The sequence below is a fragment of the Dendrobium catenatum genome, unplaced genomic scaffold, assembly GCF_001605985.2.
Source record: "Dendrobium catenatum unplaced genomic scaffold, ASM160598v2 fragScaff_scaffold_993, whole genome shotgun sequence".
NCBI lineage: Eukaryota > Viridiplantae > Streptophyta > Magnoliopsida > Asparagales > Orchidaceae > Dendrobium > Dendrobium catenatum.
The window spans coordinates 1,628,037-1,651,897 of record NW_021319455.1 but is presented as its reverse complement, the minus strand read 5'-3'; the positions used below and the strand labels follow the sequence as shown (position 1 = coordinate 1,651,897).

Here is a 23,861-nt window from a genome sequence, read left to right as displayed (position 1 = left end):
CGAAGTTTTTGAATGTGCTTCAGTTTTTTATTCAAGCTCATTAGGAGTCCTATCAACTCATTTTTAATGTCATTTAATTCATCTTGTCGAAACATTCATTTGTACTATAGTTTTTTTTGAAAATAAAATTGTAATGATTTTGAGCTTAATTTTGAAAGTTTTTAATGCAAGGATTGCATTCTGATTAGAGTTAGATGCGATGGATTTTATGATGACATATTATTGCATACGTAATTGATCTTTCTCAGATAAATTTAATAATTTGTAATTTAATTTGAAATTTAAATTATATTAAGATATAATGGCACAAAATCTTCCCAAATAAATTTAAATATTTTAAACTTTAAATTTAATCCAAATATTCTCAATTATTTTTTTTCATAGAAGTACTAAAAGTTTTTTTTTTTTAATTTTAATTGATGAGAATGCAATAATATTAATATCATTTCAAACCCCAAAGCCCCCTAGCTTTAGGTATCTACTCCTAAGCCAATTGCACATCGCGAGATGCTCCTCTCCCAGGCTCGCCGCTGTTACCTCCGGCGACCGCCCACTCTCTTCTCCCACCAACTTCTCTCCCCTTCTCTTCCCCCTGAAACCCCCTTCTCCAAGTCCTCTTCATTTCCAGTGTTTTACCGATCCTCCTCTTCCATACCCATCACGCCCGTCGCCTACCCTCCGAAGCCCAAGGAATCAGATGAGACAGTTGAGAACCAAACCTCTTCAGCCGCCAGAATGCGGCCTTCGAGAAGGGAACTGGAGCCGAGTGAAAGGGCTGATTCGACGCCGCCGGAAGCCGGGGCGGCGTCACCTGACTTTGATCCGCGGGCGTGGACTCGACGGGACGTGCGGTTTGTGAAGGATGTCCCGAAGATAACGCCGGTTTCTTATCCTTCGCGTGTGGCGCCGCTGCCGGAGGACAGGACGGCAGCTCCTGAAGCTGCAGAGGAAGAGTTTCCACGTGGGGATCTCCAGAGCGAGGCAAGGAAGATCCGATCTGATGCAAGGGTGAGAAGCTATTTTGGATTGACGCAGGAGGAGATCATCCCATTTCCCACGCTGATTAAGCTTGATAAACGGCCTACGAAGGTTCCCATGGAATTGACTGTGGCCATCCGTGAGGTTAAGGTCAGTGCATGTTTCTTTAGTTTGCTTAATTTTGGTGTATGTTAATTTTATATATCGCCGGCAGCCTTCTTGCATTTAAGTCCGTCGAGCAGCGGAAATAAGGGTAGTGATTCCAACAGTGGTGAAGTTGAATAGAGTCTGTTCTTGTATCAATTCTGAGTGAAATGGATTCGATCTATTCGAGTTGTACTCCTAAATAGAACACTTTATGTAATCTTTATCATAAACAAGAAGGCTTAAATTACAATAATTGGCATGCCGTGTAACCCCACGATGACCCTGGGAGCAAATTTTTCCGTGATCAAGTTTCTTGAATTGTCAAGGGAAAGTTATGAAGATGAGACTATTTATTGGAAGAGTTTTGAATTATAAGGGTTACAAGTGATTATATTATGCTTCAACTAAGCTAGAATTGCTTTGGCGGCAAGTGATTTGTGGTTTTTGAAAGAGCTTCATGTGTAAGAGGAGAACTTGTATTAAGAAGAGTATCATTATCAACTTTAACAATGTATTAACCTTAATAGTGATTCTAATTATCTTTAGCTTAAATAGTAGGTAATGAGAAGAATATCAAGTAATCTTTGCTAAAATTTATCATCACTGCATGTGAAATAAATAATATTCACATTGATGATTCTGTCACTTGCTTATTTACAATTCACGGGCTTTGTTGATTTATAGAGGAAGAAATTAGTATAATTCAGTTTTTGAGCTAATCCAAAAAATAAAAAATCAAACCAATCAAAAAAAGAAATTACAACCAATAATCGAACTGATACTTTACCAACTGAACCAATTCAACCAAATATGATTGATTCGATTTTCTTTTTTTGTTTTTGTTTTTTATTTTATGATTTTATCCATTTAATGCTCGCCCATACTTTTCCACTGTTTTGATACAACACGGAATCATCCCTATATGAAAATATGTTAAGTTTTGGTTGATACTTTTATCCGGGTGAAAATCCTGAAAGTGTGTAACGAAGAGAAATGTAGAATTATAAATATATGATGGTTTGAGGCATGTAAAAATATTTTTTTTTTCTTAATAAAATTGTTGGTTTTTTCAATTTGGTTTGTGCTGGTTAGATGCTGATTCCTAAAAAGTATAGTGAAAATGTGACTACCAATTAAACTTGCTATTGGTGCTTCTATTCATCTTAAACAAGTAATTTTATACGCTTGGGGCTTCAGTAAGAGCATCAATTTGTACTGAATTGGAGGAAAACTCTCTTATAGTAGGTGAAAACTATAAGGCAGTTATTATTAGTGCAATCTCATTTTCATATTCATCTAATGCTCTAGTTGGTATAGTTTTTGGCCGCCTGCTTCCACTTCCTTAAATATCAAAAGCTACTTTAAGCTCTTTGGTGTAATAGCTATGAGAAAATTTCCAGCTTTGCGAATGCTGAGAAGCAACTTTTTTTAGAGAGGTACTTATGTTAACTTCCCGGATATGCGCTTTTATGGGATTTTAGTTTTTATTATTATCAATTAATTAGTTGAAGATCATAATTATAGAAAGTCCATGTTATATCTATTTAGTTCATTCTATCAAGAAATATATGTCACAACAAATTTTCCCCAAACAAGTGTAAGTATTGCATCACTTCAGAAATCAAATTTAATTTGATTTTACCAAAAAAAGAAAAGCTTTATTTGGCAACATAACATAGCAAAATATTATATAGTACAGCACAGTACAATAGAAGATAACAATGCCAAATGTTGCCTCATATTCCAACCCAAAATCTTTTGGTGGGACCAATTAATTTCATCTTTGCAATTTTGATATACTCACCATTAGTTGTTCATGCCAATTAAAGTAGTCTTCTAATTAAAATAATCAATGAAAGAAAAGCATTAGGTCATGCCATAAAAACTAGGGACATTAAACTTAACTTTTTTAGTTCTAGGATGGTCATGGCGAACAACTACCATGATAAGTAAAAGGTTCTCTGTTTCGATGCCCATGGGGTGGAGGTCAATCATCTAGGTGATCATGCACCGCTCATCATGGATGATGTTATCTCTATAATCCATGTTCTGCAGATGATGTGGATGGTGGTAGTCATCAAGTTCCTTTCTTAAAATATTCCTATATTGATGCTGGCACCAAGATGGTGTATGTTAACCAATGTTAAGATTGCTTGAGTTGGCAAATCGTCTGGAAGCTCAGAAAGTTGTAATTCAAGGTATACAGGTTTGTTTGTTGATAATATATATATATATATATATATGTGTGTGTGTGTGACCAGTTCATCGAGAAGTCTTGTTTGGTCTAGGTTACATTGTGATCCAACTGTAACATGAAGGTTACCTTCAGAGGTTTGTTATCCAAAATTTCTAGTAGGCTGAGGAAGATTGTTAATTGCTTGGATTTGATTAGACAAGTCTTCAAATCTGCCCATGATTGTTCTGAAGTTATTTTTGAGGGTTTCAGTTTCATTATCCAGTGTGGCAGATTTATGTTATCAGCTTTCTACTTCTTGTTCCGATTGAACTACAGTTATACTACTTTTTAATGTTTTTCTTGTATTAAGGCAAGATTCCTTTTGACATGCTAAATCTCAAACAATGGTACAAAAAACTATATGCTATATGTAATGCAACTAGTAGTTCTTAGATGCAATGTAATAACAAGTTACTTGTTGACAGTAAAATTTAATTGCAGAGCTTTGGATATTATGCTGTCAGTTCGATATATGGGGTCTGTAAATAAGTCAGCTTCAGTTAAAATGGATCATCTATCAGCTTGTTAACACCTTCTCACATTACTTCAGTGTAGCATGAAGGTTTCTCTTAGTTTTGCTTAAAAATTTTTGGAGTTGAAAGTAAAATTTCAAAAGTAACAACACAAAACTTTAATGAAATTATATCATATAACGTAAACAGTTCCACAAACTGCAGAAGCAATCTTTTTAGAGCAGTTATGTATAATATATTAATTAAGTTAAATAGGTATCGCATGCTGTAGGCTCCAGAAGATTTCCTAAATGAACTCCATAAAGCGTTCTCTATGCATAATGCATTGATGCCTGATCTACCAATGAAATAGTAAATCCTAACTTTTCCGTTGAAAATAACCAACTTATTTTGCTGAACATAAAAGAATGTTCAATTTGTTGCAATGATTTTCGGGCAGGACCAGATGTATAATAACAAACGGGTGAAGGATGTTTGACTGCTTCAGTTGGACAAGCTTAACCTGGCGAATTCAAATTGGTTTACTTTCCTAGCATTGGTTGGACTGAATTTCTGTATGTCTTCAAGTTGGTTTAAAATTATAGAATTTCTGATTTTAATGTGGATTATAATAGGTTCAAGTTTAAAAAGAAAATTGAGTATGATAGGAGAGTGCTTATGATATTTGTTTTGATGTTCTTTGTGATGTTTTAACTTGAACTTGAATGTTTTTGGTGAGCTGGTTGATTAGTGTATCTAGGGTGGGGTGGATGTTTTGTGTAGGGGTGTCAATATTTGACATGACACGACAACCCGACAAGGAAAATCTGGTTTGGACCCGACCCGTTTATAAACGGGTCGGGTCCAAACCAGATTTTCCTTGTCGGGTTGTCGTGTCATGTCAAATATTGACACCCCTACACAAAACATCCACCCCACCCTAGATACACTAATCAACCAGCTCACCAAAAACATTCAAGTTCAAGTTAAAACATCACAAAGAACATCAAAACAAATATCATAAGCACTCTCCTATCATACTCAATTTTCTTTTTAAACTTGAACCTATTATAATCCACATTAAAATCAGTAAAGGTGAGTAATAATATGTTTTATCGGTGTTTGGAGGTTTTTTTGGGTGGTGGAATGTTTAAGAAATGTTTTACATATACTTGATTTGGAGCTAATGATGCTCTTTATTTTCATTGATTGTATAGACTACATGAAAGAATGTTGTTTTCATTTTAAAACATTTGTGATCTAGCCAGCTGGAGTTGGGAGGAATCATACTAAGGGCTGATGCTTTAAATGGGAGAAAGAAAGGATTTCTAATAACTTGAGCTTAAGGAGGAAACAGATTGTCCAAGAGATGGAGGGAGGAATATAAAAACTATTTAGAAAATACAAGTGAATCCTAAAAGAGCTAACTTCTTAAAGCATTGTTTGTTGAATACTTAGGATAGGATGTACTAGATCCTGAAAGCTTAGAAAGGGGTATGGGAGGGGACATTCTTTAACAATTATAACAAATTTAATAAGAATGATATTTAATACAATATATAAATTTGTAATATTATTAATTCTTATAATATGCATCATAACAAATTTATGTTATATAAATTTATAATACAAATTAAAAAATTTTGCATCCCAACCAGCCTAAATTCGAGGCCCAACCAACCCAAATTCATAGCTCAATCAAGCCTAAACCCACATTCTAACTCATATAGTATTCATGCAACTTTTTTAGTCCAACGTCATAGAACTCTTTATAAAGTGTGAAGTACACACTTTTTTTAACAAAATATATTTTGTGACATGACATGCATATATTATAGTATAATTAATCTCAATGTTTAATAAAAATATTTTAAAAAATTAAAAGAATTAATAAAGTAAAATATATGTTTTATAATTTAATTAAAAAAATACAAAACCAACTGGTTTAAACGGTTCACCGGTTGATGGTTTAATCGGTTCGATGCGAAGTCGATTTTTAAGCTGCATTGGACCGGACAACTGACCAATTCACTGTTGAACCGATTGAACTGGCTGGTCCGGTATGAATTTTAAAACCTTGTGACAACGGCAAATAGTTAACAACGAAAGAAAATAAGATAAATAATCTCCTTAAAAATAAGATCATCAAGCTGAAGGATCTAATTGTAGGAGAAGTAGTCAAGTTGATGAGCATAAATAAATTGATATCTTTTGATTGTCTTCACATATTGTTTTAATGTTTTTATGTTGAAGTCTTTATTTACATATGATATGATATCATTTTGACCATTTGGATATTGTACAAATTATTCTGTATTTTAGTTTGAAATTTTCTCATTTTTTCAGGCTAATGCTAAGCGAAATTTTCTTGAAACTGTCGAGGCCCATGTAAACTTGGGTGTTGATCCAAGACGAAGTGATCAGGTCAGGTTTGCTACACTCGTGAAATTCTAGTATTATACTGTATCTTTATTAAAATGCCGCCAAATTTTTAGTGGATACTGCGTCTTTATTAAAATGTCTTGGCTATTGCCATTTGTTTTTAATGACATTTCTATAAGGTTATCTTTATGATAATTGAGCTTTATAAAGTTGACATAGTTTTGTTTTATCTTTGCTATGTTGAACTTCATATGGATGTTGTAATCACAGATGGTTCGTGGTGCATTAACATTACCTCATGGTACTGGAAAGGTAAGAGACGGCCTCAGTTGGAGTCCATCTTTGCCATGTGCACTGTATTGAATTGCTTAACCTGATAGGCTTGCTCGTTAGACTGTCAGGGTAGCTGTATTTGCAGAAGGAGCAGCCGCTGATGAAGCGAGGGCTGCAGGAGCGGATATTGTCGGCGGTGATGAACTCATTGAGGAAATAAAAGCCGGTACAATAGTGCTGCTCAAAATATATTATTTTATTGTTATTTCAATAGCTAACTATTTACTTGATGCCTATATTGAAATCCCAACTTGTATGAGGAGCAAATTAAGAATAGTTGTATTTTACTCTCTGTATTTAAATCCCAACTTTTACGAGAGTACTTTGGATTTGAGTTTGGTTCGTCAATAAGATTGCATAAAGTAAGCCGATTCCTAGTTTGCTCTGAAATTATCTTATCTTGAACAGAAATTTTCCATTTCTCTTTACTTATAGTAACTTTCAAACAAAGGTTTCGTTTGGGACGACTTTCTTACTGCTTCATAAAATAGTTTTTTTGTAAAAAAATTAAAATTTTTATACTAGAAAGTTGTTTTAAGAAGCAAAAAGAAAGTCGTCCCAAACGAAGTCTAAGTTTATTTTCTAATATTAGTAATGTAGGACACCCATTTCATGAATTATGTCTAGATTGTAAATACATTGACCTGGTATTTTCTTGACTGAAACCTGCAGGAGGTGGTAAAATCAAGTTTGATAAGTGCATAGCAACTCCCATGTTTATGCCTCGTTTGTCTAAGGTTTGTAGAGCCATGCTTCCAAAATACATTGCTTATGCTATTTTGGGAGTTTTCATTAGTGAAATCATCATTAGCCTTTTTCCAATTACTTGGGCCAGCTTTTTTACTTTATTTAAATAGTTTTCTTTAATCAGATTGGCAGGATTCTTGGTCCACGAGGTTTGATGCCAAACCCCAAAGTGAGTTCCTAGGTATTAATTCATGCTTCGAAGCATTTATTTGCTTATTTACTTAAATTCTTTGGGTCATTTTGTAGTTAGGGTCTGTGACAAATGATGTTTCTGGAGCTGTAAAGGCAGCAAAATGTGGACGCATTGATTTTAAAATTGATAAAACTGCCATTGTTCATGTAGGCCTTGGGAAGGTAGGCTCTTCGTGTACTATTTGTATTACCATGGTAATTTATATGCATCCCTTTTATTGAAGAGTAGGGCAAGAAGATGCTATAATACAATTTTAAAAAGTTGTTTTTTAAAACATAATTTTGTTAACTGGCAATTGATGTTTTAGGCTTCATTTGGGACGACTTTCTTACTGCTTCTTAAAGCAAATTTTTGTACTAGAAAGCTATTTTAAGAAGCAGGAAGAAAGCTGTCCCAGACAAAGCCTTATTCTTATCTCATATCTAATGATATTTGCTTCACTATTACCCAAAAAAAAAATCACCTGCTACTAGGATTTAGGAAATATTTTGAAGGTTTTGCAAACATTTTCTTTTTAAAGTGCATGTAATGACATATTCTCTGATGCTGTCAACTGAACCGTACACATGCATCTATTTTCCATGTAGCCTGCCAAGTGTGTTTGTTAAACATAATCCACATATATTGGGTGTAGTTGGTGCATGAGGCTTCCATCACTGCAGGGTAATGTAAGATGGTTATGAGTCAGGATTTAATAATGATTTACTATTGCTATTTAAATTGAGATGTACAATGAAAATTATGAACAACAATATGCATATTACCAATTTTTAATTTTAGCAAAAACTATTTTTAATGTAAAAATATAAAGCATGCTTCTTTCTTAAAAAAATTTTTAATAGTTGCCAAATTTTGTAATTTCATAAGAAAAATAATGAATGAATATAATATAATAGCAATGATTTTCTGACACCATGAAAATTAATCTGACACATTTCACACATGAAAAAATTTCCCTCATGCATATATCAAATAACAAAACAAATTAAAAGCATAAGCATAAATAAAAATCACCCAAAAGGAAGAACCAACCCATATGCTATACAATTAGTAGTTGTCAAGATCTGTGAAATCCTGAAGAATCCACATCCCACAATAAACGAAAATTGAGAAAAAATTGAAATTTTATCTCATTATCAATATTTTATATTTTTTCATGTCTCAGGTGCCTTATTTATATCATACAACGTACCTAAAACATGAAACTTCGAATCCTCCTATATCTGATAAAAAGCTACAAGTTTCAATTCTCTCAACGTATCAATAGTAGGAATCAGCTTTTTGTTTCATAATTTCTTTATGAACATGTCCATGAAAGGAACATAATAGGTGGCAAAGTAACGACTACAACAATCATTGATAAAGACGTAGTCTAAGATTGTAGCTTGCAGGTAGCAGATAAGGAAGTTGATCAAATCAAGAAAAATGCAAGTTCATGACACTTGATTTCAGAATTGTTGTAGTTTAACTGTTTTTAAATAAACTTTCGAGATACTACCAAATTAGCAGCACATAGGAAAATTTTTGGGATTGTTGCACAATTGCTCGTAGCTCTTCACGATAAGGAATTTCATGATTGTAATGTCAACAAATTCACGATAAGATAATGATGAGGATATCAATAGGAGGTCTATCATCGGAGGAATTGTTGATCAACGGCTACGATTCAGAGTCTTTATTTATGATACATTTATGTATTTTATTTTTATTTATGTTCTGGTTTACCATTGTACCCTCGAGAGGGTTTAGTTCATGATGTAGCCCAAAGGACATTTTAGTCTTTTGCTTCTCTTTTTTTATTTTAAGGCCTATATATAGGGGCCTTCACTATTGTATGAGCTAATGATTGATTAATGAAAATTTTAGCTTTTGGTTCTTTGTTTTCTTGTGAGCTCTTAAGAGAAGAGAGAACCCTAGGATATGGCCAAGCATCACCCGTCAGCTGCCAGTAGCGTATCCGTTTTTATTTTCTTTCTCCCTCTCTCTCTCCCCACCACTGGCCAACCCTTCCCTTCCAACCCGTCAGCCTACTCCCATCCCTAACCGAAACTGCCGGTCGAATTCCCCCTCCATCCTCTCCATCGCCGGCCTCCCTTATCCCACCCAACCCACGACCTAAGCCCCACCACCGAACCCTCCCCCACCAAATCCAAGACCCACCTTTTCTCCCCTAGTCACCAGCCTGCCCAACTTCACCCCTAGCCGTCGGCCTACCCATCCCCACCCTCTTGATTCCCCTTCAATTACACCGTTACTGCTGTCCTAATTTAGCCCAACTCTTATTTGGAAAGTTTTCTAATTTAAATTCAAATAAATTTGAATTTTAAATTCCTTCCCAAATAGCCTACACTTATTTTTGGAGATCCCTTAATCACCTAAAATATGAAATTAATTCAGATTTGAGTCTCCAATCAGCAATTTATGCAAGGGTCCACATACATCGAATGTGGACACCTTTTTTCCCCTTTGGTCGGGCCCCTCCCTTTCCTTTTCTCTCTCCAATTAATTCCCTTCTCTCTATTAATTAAACCCATTAAACCCTATCTTAAGCCGCCGGCCCCTCTCTTCAATTTCACCTAATTAATCCTCCATTAAGGGAGATTTGAATTTCAAGTACTTCCCTCTTTTTCACCCTTGAACTGAACTAACATTTTAGATTTCAAAATTGCTTCCTCTCCTTTCTCTAATCCTAAAGCTAAACTTGGAGGAGCCTCCCTAAGTTTGACCGAACCCCCCCAGCTCCTCTGCCACCCATCTCCTCTCTTCTCCCTTGCTTCACCTACATCCCAAGGAAGAAGATACATCAACCCTTAGCCTGCTTCCCCCATGAATGGTCGACCCTGAGCACAATCATGGATTTGCATATGATCTTCAAGGAAAAGTAGATATCCTCCGGTCTCCCTTCTTCAACCTCGACTTAGAGATCGATGACACCGTCGACGACTATGTTGATCGAATCCTTTTCACTTTGACGTCTGCCATCGAGGAACACCAAATCTCCGGACAATGGCGAATCATCGTCCACCAACTTTTCCCCCTCCGGTTAACTTTTCGTTGAGCAAGACTGTAGGCGTTCTCTTTCTTTTGGTGGCATATCTTGGTTTGCTGAAATTATTGTCATGCTAACCCCACTATCAAGAGTGAAAGTGAGGGGAACTCGAGGTGAACTTTCTATTTGTCAAACGGTGGATTTTGTTATTTTTGCATCTAGTGTTACTTCGATATTTGTTCTTATTTTAAAATTGTTCTGTTAATCTTTATGTAACCTCATGCCAAAGCACAACTGCAACTAAGAAATCCTAGACTCTTATCTTGGTGAAACATTGAGTTTAAAATTATTAAAACTTAACTTGTTATTAATTCTTAAGTAATTGCTATTTCTATATATGTTTCACATCATATAATGTTTAATATTCAGCAATTAGCTAGTACTATAATTGATGGGGACATAAGATCGTGGAAGGTTTATCAGAGATGTGGCCGTCGATCTACGACCACGATCGAGTCTTTGTATTTTTTAGTCATTTGTGTTATTTTATTATTCATGCATTTTATTTATTAGGTGTCTTTATGTTTTCCGTTTGTACCCCTTTAATGGGAAGCGTCGTACGTAAGCCCAAAGGGCAAGAATGTCTTTTTATTTCATTGAGTCATTGTACCCGACTATTTATAGCCTCTTCTTTCATCTTATTGATTAATGAATGATTATGAGAATTTTTCCTTCACTTGTTTTCTTGGAGCTTTTGCGAGAGCTTGAGAGAGAATTAGAGAGAGTTTGGTGGAGCCTAGGATAGACCACCCGTCGTACCCAACAGTCACCACCGGTGGCTCTTGGCTCCCCTCCCCGTTCTCTTCCTTCACTTCCCTCCACCACCGGCCACCCTTCCACTTGCCCAAGCCCTTCCCTTCACCCAACACTCTGGCCTCACCTCCCATCCGAGCCCCCTAAGCCGCCGGCCACAAGTTCCATAGCCGCTGGCCACCTCCAATTCTCCTCCTCCGTGAAGTTTCCTATTTGGGTTAAGCCGTTGGCCACAAGTTCCATAGCCGCCGGCCACCTCCAATTCTCCTCCTCCGTGAAGTTTCCTATTTGGGTTAATGACTAAATTGGGAGGATTTGAAATTCGAAACCTTTGAATTTGAAATAAAAAATCTTTCCTAAAGTACTCTAATTTAGGAAAGTATTTGAATGAGGACCCTTTGAATATTTTATTCTTTTGGGTTTAAATTAAAACTTTCCTAATCCCAAAACTTACATTAGGAAACCCAAATTAACTCCCACGAATTGCTCCCTCCTATGTGCATGCCGCCGGCCATACAAGGTCCAAACCGCCGGCCCCCACTCCAATTCTTCCCCTTTTGGATTTCCAAAATTAATTTCATTAATTGGGACTCAATTTAGGGCCCAATTAATTAGATCCTGAAATTCAAATCCCTTCCTTTTACTTTAACTTATTTTAGGAAAGTTTCCTAATGAATATTCAATTTGATTTTAAATTAGATTGGATAATTTCAAAACTTTCCCAATTCCTAAACCCAACTTTGGAAGCCTCATTTAATTCCCCAAATCCCCCCATCATCCCCTCCCATACCCGCCGGCCATAGCCTACCCGGCCCTTCCCTCTCTCTCTCAAATCTCCTCTCTCTCTCAATTAGCTTTCCACTTCTACAAAATCTGAAACAAATTTCAGATTTTAGGTGTTGGCTCTCTTCTCTTGCGATAGGAAGAGAAACTTCTTTCTCTTCGATCATCTTCAAGAACCCTAATAAGGAGAAGGAGATTTAGCATCCGGCGCCCATGAATGGCGGATCCGGAAACTGATTACAGCATAACTTGGGACGAAGACGGCTTCGTCGACATCCTACAATCTACTTTCTTCGACGTGAATCCAAGGGTTGATCTCACCGTCGAGGATTACTTGGAGCGTACGTTGATATATTTGGTAGAGGCTATTGACGATCACTTCGAAGGCATTGAGTGGAGGATCTCCACTATCCCTTGACGAAGGTTTCTCTCCCTACTTGCATCTTATCCCTTTTAGTCTAACTCCTCTTGATTTGATTGTAGTCACGACGGGCTCCTCCGTATTGCTCTTGCTTAAGCTTAGTAAACGTAGGATTTGAGTGCACCTCTATGCTTTCTAATTCTCATTGTTAGACTAGGGATTATTTTGAAAGCTACTACTACTCATTGTATTGTTTTCTATTTATTTTGGAATTTTCAAAGCTCTCACCATGTGATTTAGCCTAAGCGGATAATCACTAATTGTTTTGATTCATTATTTTAATTCGCTAGTAGTTTTTGTTCTATAATTATTCTAATCATAAGTTGTGCAAAATCCATATGAGTTGAAAGTGCATCTCATTTACGTAGTCCTGCATCAATAATAGTCAACAATTTTGTTGCAATTAACAATATAGAAGGCTCTTGATTGTAGAAATCAACAACTGAAACAAAATGGCTTGAATCAACGGTTGAGACATAGGGCTACAGGAATGAGAATAGACGTAAATCGTCTGAAAGGAAATATGCATGGGGAAATCTTGAAATCCATTAGAATAAGAAACTTTGAAAGCTGAAATAAATACTTAAGCTTGATTTGTTTAGCTACACATCATGGAATATATTCAATGTCTTTAAAAATTCAGGCTCATATTCAAGAGTTTTTATGAGAATTTTTGGTTCATGCTCAACAATAGACTCAATTTTTGTAAGGATTTTAAACAAAATCATAGGTTCATTCTCCATTTTGTGTTCTATTTATAATGAAGGTTTAACCTCATAAGTGATCTCAATTTAAACTTTAGATTCAATTTAAAGTTGTTTTTGTTGCTTAAGTGTAGACTCATGCCAATAAACAAACTTCTAACATAAGTCAAGATTCATGCTCTAGATCACCTAAAGAATCCAAGTGTACTTGTAAATCTATATCTAATTAATCTTCAAATGATGTTCGTGAACTTATTTCCTTAATGAAATCACATTTCACAATGCATGCTTCTTGTGTTTGTGTAGGTTTGATAGGTTTGAGAGAAGTTATATATTCCCCTCTATGATGCACATATACGTACACGGGATACGTCAATTATTGAAAATATTGGACGTGGATACATGTTGGACATAATATTATAAATTTTTTTATATTTTAAAATTAGTGTATAAAAATCGAATAAACATAATATTAAGAATTACAATTAAATAATGATCCATTTAAGTAGGATTTGTGCTTAAAATGATTAATACAGGATGTCGAGAGTCGTACGTCGATATTGTGAGTCAGGCATTGAAAGGGGAGACGAGAATGTTTTTGAGAGTCATGCATCGATGCCGTGCAATGGGTATCGGGCATTGATGTTGAGACAACATCAGACGTTAATGTTGAGACAATGTCAGTCGTTGATGTTTAGATGATATTGGACAATAATAAGATGTCGAGATGGTGCAAGGGAGTGATTATGGGTATATAAATTTCTCGCATAAAATGTTAATATCAAGATAACATCATACTTTAATTTTAAGATGATTTTGAAATGTTGATGTTGTGATGACGTTGAACATTGATACTGATATGATATCGGACATTGTTGAGAAATCCTAGTTGTGATCCATTAGAGAGATGAAAATAAGAATATTTGGAGAATGGAGTATTGAGTGAAAATGACTAATTTGGGGCTTGTGGAGAGGAAATGTGAAATTTAATTTTTATATTTTTAATAAATAAAATATGAAATTCAAGAAATTATATTTTAAAAATTTTTTTCATAAAATCTTTAAGACACATGCGTCCAATTTATTTTTGATATTTTTTAATTGTATACATCTTCTGTGTGTTCGACATGTGTCAGAGACATATCAGATGTGTATCGTGGTTGATATGTGTTGAACATTGCATATCTCTTTGAGTTAAGGTGTCGGTGCATCATAGATTGATTTTTAGTTATTTTAATTATGGATGTGGTATTCTTGATGGATCATTTTTAATATGCCTCAATATTTAAACATCTAGTTTAAGACCTCACTTGGGGTTTTCGGTAAGTTGTAAATTTAGGCTACCCTAATCTTCTGCTGAAGATCTTTGGCAAAACACATGATGATAATAAGGTAGTCTCGAAGCATATCGTGTTTGATCTATGAACTTATCATAGTACGCATAGACCCTAGAATTATTTTGTTTACAACCCTTACAGTGATTATTTAAATGGTCTCGATATTTTCGGTATTACATACTGTTCTTTAAGTGCATGTCTCATGTCAGCCTGTATTAATTTAGTTTTGCTTGTAATACTATGCCAATAAGTTTGAGCACGACAAACTAATTTTGTTATAACAGTTTAATTTTTGCAGAATCAAATGAATTGTATTATTTAAATGAATATTTTAAATTATCGACCATACAAATATCTATTGCTTCTGCATCCCATCAAATATAGCTATGTAATTTTGATCCTCTAGATAGTTATGTTGTATTCATTTAGAACTATGAATTGCCCATTTTTGTTTTATTTGCATCATTGATTATTTTTTCATTGAGCTAATTAGCATATCTTATTTTTGGTTCCCCTGATTACACAATCATAGGGTTTACTTATACCACTTAGTATGCAATCCACATTGAAAAGTGTATAGGTTACCAATTATTAATTTTAGCAAAAATCAGTCGCTTTTAATGGGAAAACCAAAAAAAATTCTTTCATCCATAGCAATAATTTAAAAGTAAAAAGTTGAAATTTCACCAAAAAAAATATAAAATTTCAGCAACAACAAACTCTCACACTATGAGAAAAATCATTACTTATTAGGACTAACAAAATCTCAATTCAAATTCATGCAACTAAAACATATCAAAAGGAAGAACGAATATAAAATCATCCCAAAGGAAGAATCGGGTCTTACTTTAGTATGATGAGATTCCCTTGGATGTAGTTGTCATGACCTGCGAAGTAATTTAAGAATCCATATCCAATAGCGCACATATAAGAACTATGAAAAAATAGAACTAAATATTATTTCTTTATTAGAATTTTCACTTGTTTGATGTTTTTTTTTTTTAATTTTTATATCCTGCAAATAACTCAAAATAAAAACTCACGAGAATCCTCCTAAATCTAATAATAATGATAAAAAGGTTCAATTTTCCTAGCACATAAGAAGCATGAATAAGCTTTTTGTTTCTTAATTTTCCAATTAACTCACCCATAGAAGGAAAACAAGAGGCTTCAAAGCAGAGGTTACAACAATTACTGGCAAAGAGGCTGTTTAAGATTGTCGCTTATGGTGTGGAGTATATAAAGAAGTAGCACAAATCAAGAAATATGCAAGTTCATGATGCTAGATTCCAGGATTATAGCAGTTCAGCAGTTTTCGAAAGAAACTCTTAGGACTCTAGGAAATTAGCGACACTTAGAGAAAAAGTCTTGAGAATTCGGTTCAAGCATTTCCCATAGAATGATAAGGAACTTCATAAATTTGTTATATGCAAATTTGTGGCAACAAGGAAACAAGCGCTGTAGCAATTAGTGGGTACTGTAGCAATTAGTGGGTACTGTAGCAATTATTGATGTGCAAAATTCTCGAGACCACAAAAATCAGTGTCGAAAACTCCGGGTGTAAGTGAGTAAAGCTGGCTCATGGGCCTATTCTAACTTGTTTTGTTAATGAGCACACAAAATGAGCTTATTGAGTTATGAACTGGAGCTCATATTACTATTTAAATACTATATGAGCTTGAGTTCGAGCTTGAAGAGGCTCGATTTATTTGCTTATGAGTAGTCTTATGAGTTGGCTCGATTAAATTCTTATAAAATCCTAAATCCCATATCTCCTTGGTTTGATTTGGAACATTGGGCGAAATTAACTTAAATATTTAAGTATACTCTTCTTTTCCAAGCATCTCTGGTCTTGTTGATATACTCTTCAATAAGATCTTGTCATGATTTTCTTGTTCCCACTGATTCCTTCTCTAGCAAGCTCACATGGTGGCTTCCTTTTTGTGATAGATGCCTTCTTTAGTGAGTTGCAATCGTGACTTCCCTACTACATCTATCGATGCCATTGAGATCCCGCTGATGTTGGTGAGCTCTCATCGTGAGTCTTTCGAGAATTTGACACCTTCATGCTCTAATCCAATGAGTTGAGTTTGAGCTCGAGCACGAGTTTAAGCTTCTCCATCAGGTTGGCAACCTGAGCTCGACATGACTTGTTTGCATGCCTAGCTATTGCAGAGGATTGCAAGAAGGAGAATATGTGAAAACCGCATGAAATGAAATAATCATATATGGAAATCTTAACATTTGGCTTAATAGGAAACCTTGAACGCTGAAATTATAACCTTTTATAATACTTATTGAATTGGAACCCAAGGTGTAATTAATCAAATCCAAAGAGGAAGTCAAAATATTAATGAACATAACCTGTTTTCATTATGATCAAAACATCATAGGTCTGTTTTTACACTTGATGAAAAACTAAGAATCAATACAATGAATTGCAATTCCATGAACACACTTCCATATTTACAAAACAGGGTCTTTGGAGAGGTTTGTGTATGCAATCTCACCCCTAAATTTTAAAGAGAATTGTTTTTGTGATTTAAATTTAATACTCTAAATCAAAATGTAGACAACCTACTAATTGCTTCATGGCTAACCTTGATCTATATAAAAATTGCTATTTGTCCGTTAATGCAAAAAATAAAAATAAAGTTATGCCACTTAGATGTTGGTTGGAAGAAAAGTTGCATCCTGTAGAGATTCTTTGAAGTCTATTTAATTATTTGTATGGGTTGAAGAAGGTAGATCTTCTATGATGGCATAAGCATATACTGCAGATGGTTAGTCATTTAATTGTTGTTGTTATGGCTTTATGACACTTGGTACCTTACGTTGCTTGTAATGTGGAAGGAGAAGGTTTCACTGGATGAGTACGAGTGAAAGAGCGGATATTTTGGAGCATGAAAATAAAGATGAATTCTGCATTTCTTGTAATGCAAAAACTAGATTGTCGTACATTCTTCCTTTATTCTTTGTATATTTAGAAAATGTTCGTTATGAAGGCTGAATGTTTTCCATGAACTTGTGAGTTTTGTTCTCTTTAGAACATATAACTCTCGTTTGTTTATTACTCCAGTTTAATAATTGTTTTTATGATTGATGTTCTTTATATATAAAATTTCTTCAGTCTTGCTTGCAGTTTTGCTTCATGTGACTTGACCAACACGTATGAACTTTTTCAGGTTAACTTCACCGAGGATAATTTACGTGAAAATATTGGAGCTTTTGTGAATGCACTTTTAGTGGCAAAGCCTGTGGGCCTTAAGAAAAGTAAGGCAATTCTTGATCCGATTTTGTTGTTCTTACCATGCCAATAGCTTTATAGATTTAAGTAAAATAAAGTTCACTCAATCTTCTTAGAAAGTCGGATGGGAAGCCCGACTAGAGCAAAGTTGCAAGCTCTGCTTAACTATTTCTGCCCTGAATAGTTTTATCATTGAAGCATTGGGAGGAACCAGGAATATTTAAACACTTTAGGATGATGTGATATACCTTTTTTTTGTTGTTATTGAAGTTTCAACGATTATATTATGTTTATTTTGCCAACAATCGAAACATGTTGGATGGTTTTGTGATTGGTGATAATACAAAATATCAGGGTCTTGAGTATTCAAATAAAGTTTTTAACACATGAAAACAAGTTATCAAAATAGAAATGTACATATCCAACGAAATGTCTGGAATTGTGTTAGACCCGTCCATTGGACCGGTTCTGCCGGTCCATACGAGACCGGCTCAACATAACAAGAGGCGGAAGAGTCCGCCTCCCATATGAGCCGCGCAGGCCGCAAGATCCACAGTAGCCAATTTGGAAGGATTTTTTAGGGAGTTAGGAGGGAAATTTGAATGTAGGGATTGTTTAGAGATTTCTCTTTTGATTGTATGCATTAAATAGTTTATTTTCCTAGGGTTAAGACATTTTGAATTGGGCTGAAATTTGAGATCTCTTAGATTTAGGTTTTCTTTTGGGTTCTAGTGGCGTCTAGAGATTTGGGAGAGATAGATCCTCCTCTCGAATAAAGGATCAATTGTATCTTGCTATTTTACATTTCCTTTTTATCAAATAATACATATTATCTACTGTTCTCGTGGTTTGGTGTGGATTTTTGTGGGCAATTCTTGATGTTTTCCGAAGATTGATAGGAAATACTTGAGATCTACAAGTGTTTTCTATTAAATTGTAATTCTAATTTTAAGGACATGGTTCCTTAAAGTGTGATTGCATGCTAATTCTTACATAGGATTGACAGATCAATGTATTATGCTCTGATCATTTTTTTGTTCTGCAGCTTCCAAATATGCTGGTTATGTGAAGAATTTCACATTAAGCAGCACGGTGAGCCTCCTCGAAACCTCTCCATTTATAGAGAGCATTTGCAATTAATTTATTGGCAGATAAGATACCTGGCAAAATATATGCATGCAGCTTATTTTTGAATAATGTCTTAAACTAATGGAACATTTCCTGCTTAGACCTTGGTAAAAAGAGAGTTTAGTACAGCGTATTCTACATCATGTTCTCTGTTGCTTCTTATGTTTGATCTCTTATCTTTGAGAATACTGTTAGACGGGTCCATTGGACCGGTCTAGCCGGTCTATATGGGACCGGCCCAGGCGGAACCGAGGCGGAGACGTCCGCCTCTCCTGTACGCCGATCACACTGCAAGCGCCAACCGGGCTGATTTAGAAAGGAGTTTTGAGAAAGTTTAGGAGGGAATTTGAATGTACGGACAATTTAGGGATTTCCTTTTGATTTGTTTGTGTTAAATACTTTGTTTTCCTAGGGCTAGAGCATCTTGAATTTGGTTGAAATTTGAGATCCCTTAGATTTAGGTTTTCTTTTGGGCTCTAGCGGTGTCTAGAGATTTGGGAGAGATCGATCCTCCTTTCGAATAGAGGATCAATTGTATCTTGTTATTTTCTGTTTCCCTTTCATCAAAATAATACAAAGTATCTACAGTTTTCGTGGTTTTGTGCGGATTTTTGTGTAGAAGCTCGCTGTTTTCCGAAGATTGATAGGAAATAATTGAGATCTACAAGTGTTTCCTATCAAATACCTAAGTTAACTGAAACTTCTGGCCTTTTGTTATATGACACCCATCTAGTTATTGATATGTCTACATTGCAATCTTCATAGGTTATTTTGATATATAATATTTATGACTGTAGTAGTGCAATCATGGCTGTCCCTCAAAACTCTTACAATTTATCTTCTGTGCAGATGGGCCCTGGTTTTCCTGTGACAATTCAGTCATTATCTGCAGCTGCAGATACCTATACCAAAGTGCAAGCTAAATAATAATTTTTTGGGTGCTTTACCATTGAATTATGCCAGCAGATGGAAAAATCCAATTTCAGATACTGGAAACAAGGCAAAGTTGTTCTTTGACTGCTCTGATCATCTAGGTAATTTTCAACTATGTTCCAAGTGTTAGGCTAGGTAATTTTCAACTATGTTCCAAGTGTTAGGGTTCTATGATATTGAAATTAATTAATATCTACATGAGCATTGGTTCCGAGGTTGATCCTTCTGTTATCCTGAAGTTTTGAGCTATTCTGTGACCTATATTTTAACCAACCTATGTGATTCCATCATTGCCTGCTTTGAGCTTTTTTTTTCCTTTTGTGATATTTTATTTAATGTATTTTTTAGAAATTTACATTATGAAAGGTTCCTTCATATATTATTTCTCTGAAGAAACATGTGATTTTAATCTTAGTTTTTCTAAGTTCAAGTAAATTGGTTTCTTGCATCCTTCTGATTGTATTTGTGTAAAGGTGTCGACAAACGACCCTAAACGACAATCCCATGACTAGATTACTAGTTGATTGGGTTCAAGTATAAATTATAAACCCGATTATTTTTCACATTAGGTTTGGGTTGATCCGAATAATTTGAAATTGACTTATTTCTTCACAAATTGATAAAGAAAAATCTGACTTAGTGGAGTGTGGCCAAGCAAAGACCTTTAGTGGAGTAGCTAATGCAAGAAAGAGGAGCTAAGCTTGAAATTATGTTTGGGTTAAGCGAGTTCGGATTAGATTAATTAGGTTAAATAGGTCAATTGGGCTTTGTTAATCTAAAAAATTGCACAATCCATATAAAAAATTATGTAGATGATTAGATTCAAGTTAGGTGGATTCGGGTTGAGTCATATTGAGGTGGATTCGGGTTAAGCATATTTGGGTTGGGTCAACTTCTTTTGAGACTTTAATCCGATGCATCAACCTGAATTGACATCCCTATATCCCTATATCTGTATTTTGGTGAAGGATTTAGGTAGTTTGGTGAAAGATTTAGATTATTGGGATAGTTTAGTAGTTTTTTGCAATAGCCATCATTGACCTAGTTTGAGATCAGAGACCTAAGCATATTGATATGAAGTATCATTTCATTAAAGAGAGTGAATATGATGAGATTACAGTTGGAAGGATATTCATATATTATAATTTATTGGCATGCTTATAATGGTGATCTCAGATTATAGGTTCAGGCAGTGCTTAGTCTTGCACTCTATAACTATGGCTTGTAATAGCCCAATTTTTAATCATCAAGTTATTTATTTGGCCTCATAGCCTTATGGTTTTATACCTTCGGTATAAATTTCCAGGAGGTCAGTCATTAAAGGAGTCCGCTCGTATGTGAACACTTCAGAGTTTCTAATGGAACTACAATCATTACAATAAAAACACATCAATGTTTAAGATTTTAGCTTTATTTTACTTTAGATGTGTCGCAATCTCCTCTATTTTAAATAGACGTCATTGTCGATATTCTTAACCTTTAATACATTATCATTCATCAAGCATATAGGATTTTATGCCCCCTATAGGTTCAAGAGGTAGCTTCTAATAGGTAGTTTCTATATCAATATGAGCTCAAGCGGCGACTCTCATGATTTACCACTTTGTCTTGTATGATATTTAGTTTTTATTTTCAGGCTAATATATTACTCTGATACTATTTGTGATATTTTAAAATTTTCGTGATCGAAATATTGTCTGCCTTGACCGAGTAGCTTCACGATTTTATTCTAAAGTGACTCACTATGTGCTTTTAGATATAATTTTCTGTTTAATTTTGCAGGCCATGGTATCTACTAAAGATAAGCAAATTTTGGATTTTTTTTTAATCACAGTGTACTTTCCTATTATTCTGATTCATGTATTACTGCACTTTTTAGTGTTTTGAATAACTTTTTAAAAACCTATATTATTATGAATCATATGTGCCATTGCAATTAAGGCTTCGTTTGGGATGGCTTTCTTTCGGCTTCTTAAAGCAGCTTTTTAGTATATTATTAAAAAGTTTCTTTAAGAAGCAGTCAGAAAGCCGTCCCAAACGAAGCCTAAATCCTTAAGGATGTGTACTTGAAATGTCGATGCGGCCCAATGTTTGTGTAGTAATTCTTGGAATTAAAAATAATGGTGAAATGTGACCTTTCGTCAAGTTATACTAATGGAATAAAATCGTGATTTTATTAAATCATAGCGGATAATATCTCAATAGTTTAGAGTTTAGGTTGCTATACATTATGTAATTGAGAGTTTATTATAATTCATATTTTAATTTTGGGCTTGTTTGAGATAATTTTTTCAGTGCTTTACTTTTCAAATAGCAACCATTATTTCATTTTGGTATTATTTTGTTCAAGACTTTGTGAAATCTATTAATTTCATGGGTAAATATTTGAGGTTATTCTAGCTATGCATGTAAATTCTATTAATTTGCACCATTTCATCTTTTCATAGTGAGTCTTATCCATCCATCCCGCCCCCGCCATTACCATCGCCCGTCTACTTCTATGGGGATGAGGCAACAATTGGGACGGCTTTTTTCGCGGTAGCAATTGTCGCTGCTCCATCTTTTGATAGTGAACGTGGTGCGCTTTTATTTGGGGAACGGGGGTATCCACCCGCTGTCATTTTCTTATGAGGCGTATGACGGCGTAACTAATTCTTCGGCGAGCCTTTTAGCAACCAGCCTCACAGCCACAATTATTGGTCAATCGTTGATTGTTGTCACTGCCATTAGTCGTCAGGTACTATATAAAATGTTGCCGCCATTGTTGCCGGCCATCATCAACCATTCAACCACGTGGTTAACCGCTACTATCATTGCCGACAATCATCCATCACCTGCCACTACCTGCCGTTGACCGCAGGCATGCTAACCTAAATCAATTCCTTTGATTCAATCAATCATTCAAATTTAACTGCTCCTTAAATAAAATTAATTAACCACCGAATTCCATTTTGACCTCAGGAAAACAGTCAAATGGGCCCTCTCTGACACTTTTTGTCTTTTTCATAGCAGCCCATTCATTCCATTTGGCCCATTACCACATCCCTCCAACTCTCGTTAGGCCCGCCAAATGTATGGCCACCACAGATGACGTGTCCTTTTTTAATTGGTCTTCGAATACTATTGGCCCACGGGCTCACAATCATCCTTCGCAGGCCAGTTGGAGCGGGGCCCACTTTCTGACACTCAAAACATTTATTTCTTTTGGAATTTTAAGAAATTTTTAATTTGTGCTTTGGTCTTCGTGTTTGACCAACTTGCCCCCTTTGACTAACTTTAATTACTAGATCTGCCCGAAGTAGGTTATTCCCTATATTACGAAATTGCCCTCGCGTTGCCATTTTAGACTTGGTAAAGTCAAAAATCCACGCTGTAAATCTTGACTGGCTTTAATGTGCCTGAGAGAATTGTTTAGGGGATTTTTTTTTAAGGAGTATGATAGTTAATTTAAATTAGGAATATAAATAGAGTATTAATTTTTTTTTTTAAAATAAGTAAATTATCCAAATAAAATGGCACATTCTAAAGAATATACCAAACGATTTGACGCATTTATCCCAGTCAGCCGAACTAAATTCTAAAAATATTGTAGCAGTGCGCCAAACATTTTAGCGCTGTTGCGGGCTAGAAAATACGCGACGATAGAGATTTAATTCTACGTCTTAGCGTTGTACGAATAACTAGCTCACACACAGAGAAAACAAGATTTTTTACGTGGAAAACTCTTAGAAAGGGAAAAAACTACGGGGCCTAGCCCAGTTGAAATGAATCCACTAGACTTTGAGTTGGTTACAAAGGACTGAATCACCTCCAAGGGTGATCAGATTAAAATCAGTTACTTAAGTAAGACGTCGGGTCTTCGGCAGGATGTAAGGACCGAGTGTCGGGCCTTGAACAGAATGTCGGGTCCTGAGTAGGACGTTGGGTCTTCGACAAGATGTAGGGACCGAGTGTCGGGCCTTGAACAGGACGTAAGGACCGAGTGTCGGGCCTTGAACAGGACGTAAGGACCGAGTGTCGGGCCTTGAACAGGATGTC

At 35.3% G+C, this 23,861-nt stretch overlaps 1 protein-coding gene across 3 annotated transcripts; it reads left to right on the top strand.

The window, feature by feature from the left end:
- The first annotated feature begins 459 nt into the window (after window positions 1-459).
- On the top strand, window positions 460-21,734 carry LOC110116539 (50S ribosomal protein L1). 3 transcript variants are annotated; one of them, XR_003701767.1, is made up of 12 exons: window positions 460-1,128; window positions 6,160-6,237; window positions 6,466-6,507; window positions 6,589-6,694; window positions 7,201-7,265; window positions 7,400-7,444; window positions 7,522-7,629; window positions 16,466-16,540; window positions 17,701-17,788; window positions 18,808-18,854; window positions 19,740-19,924; window positions 21,606-21,734. XR_003701767.1 is itself a non-coding variant. In XM_028697764.1 (11 exons), exons 1-11 carry the CDS (start codon window positions 508-510, stop codon window positions 19,815-19,817), a joined length of 1,353 nt encoding a protein of 450 aa, XP_028553597.1. In that variant the 5' UTR covers window positions 460-507; the 3' UTR covers window positions 19,818-20,198. The 3 variants fall into 3 exon arrangements, 2 of the variants coding, with proteins under 2 accessions (XP_028553597.1, XP_028553598.1); XM_028697764.1 differs by lacking the exon at window positions 21,606-21,734 and having other exon boundaries at window positions 19,740-20,198; XM_028697765.1 differs by lacking the exons at window positions 16,466-16,540; window positions 21,606-21,734 and having other exon boundaries at window positions 19,740-20,198.
- The last annotated feature ends 2,127 nt before the right edge of the window (window positions 21,735-23,861 follow it).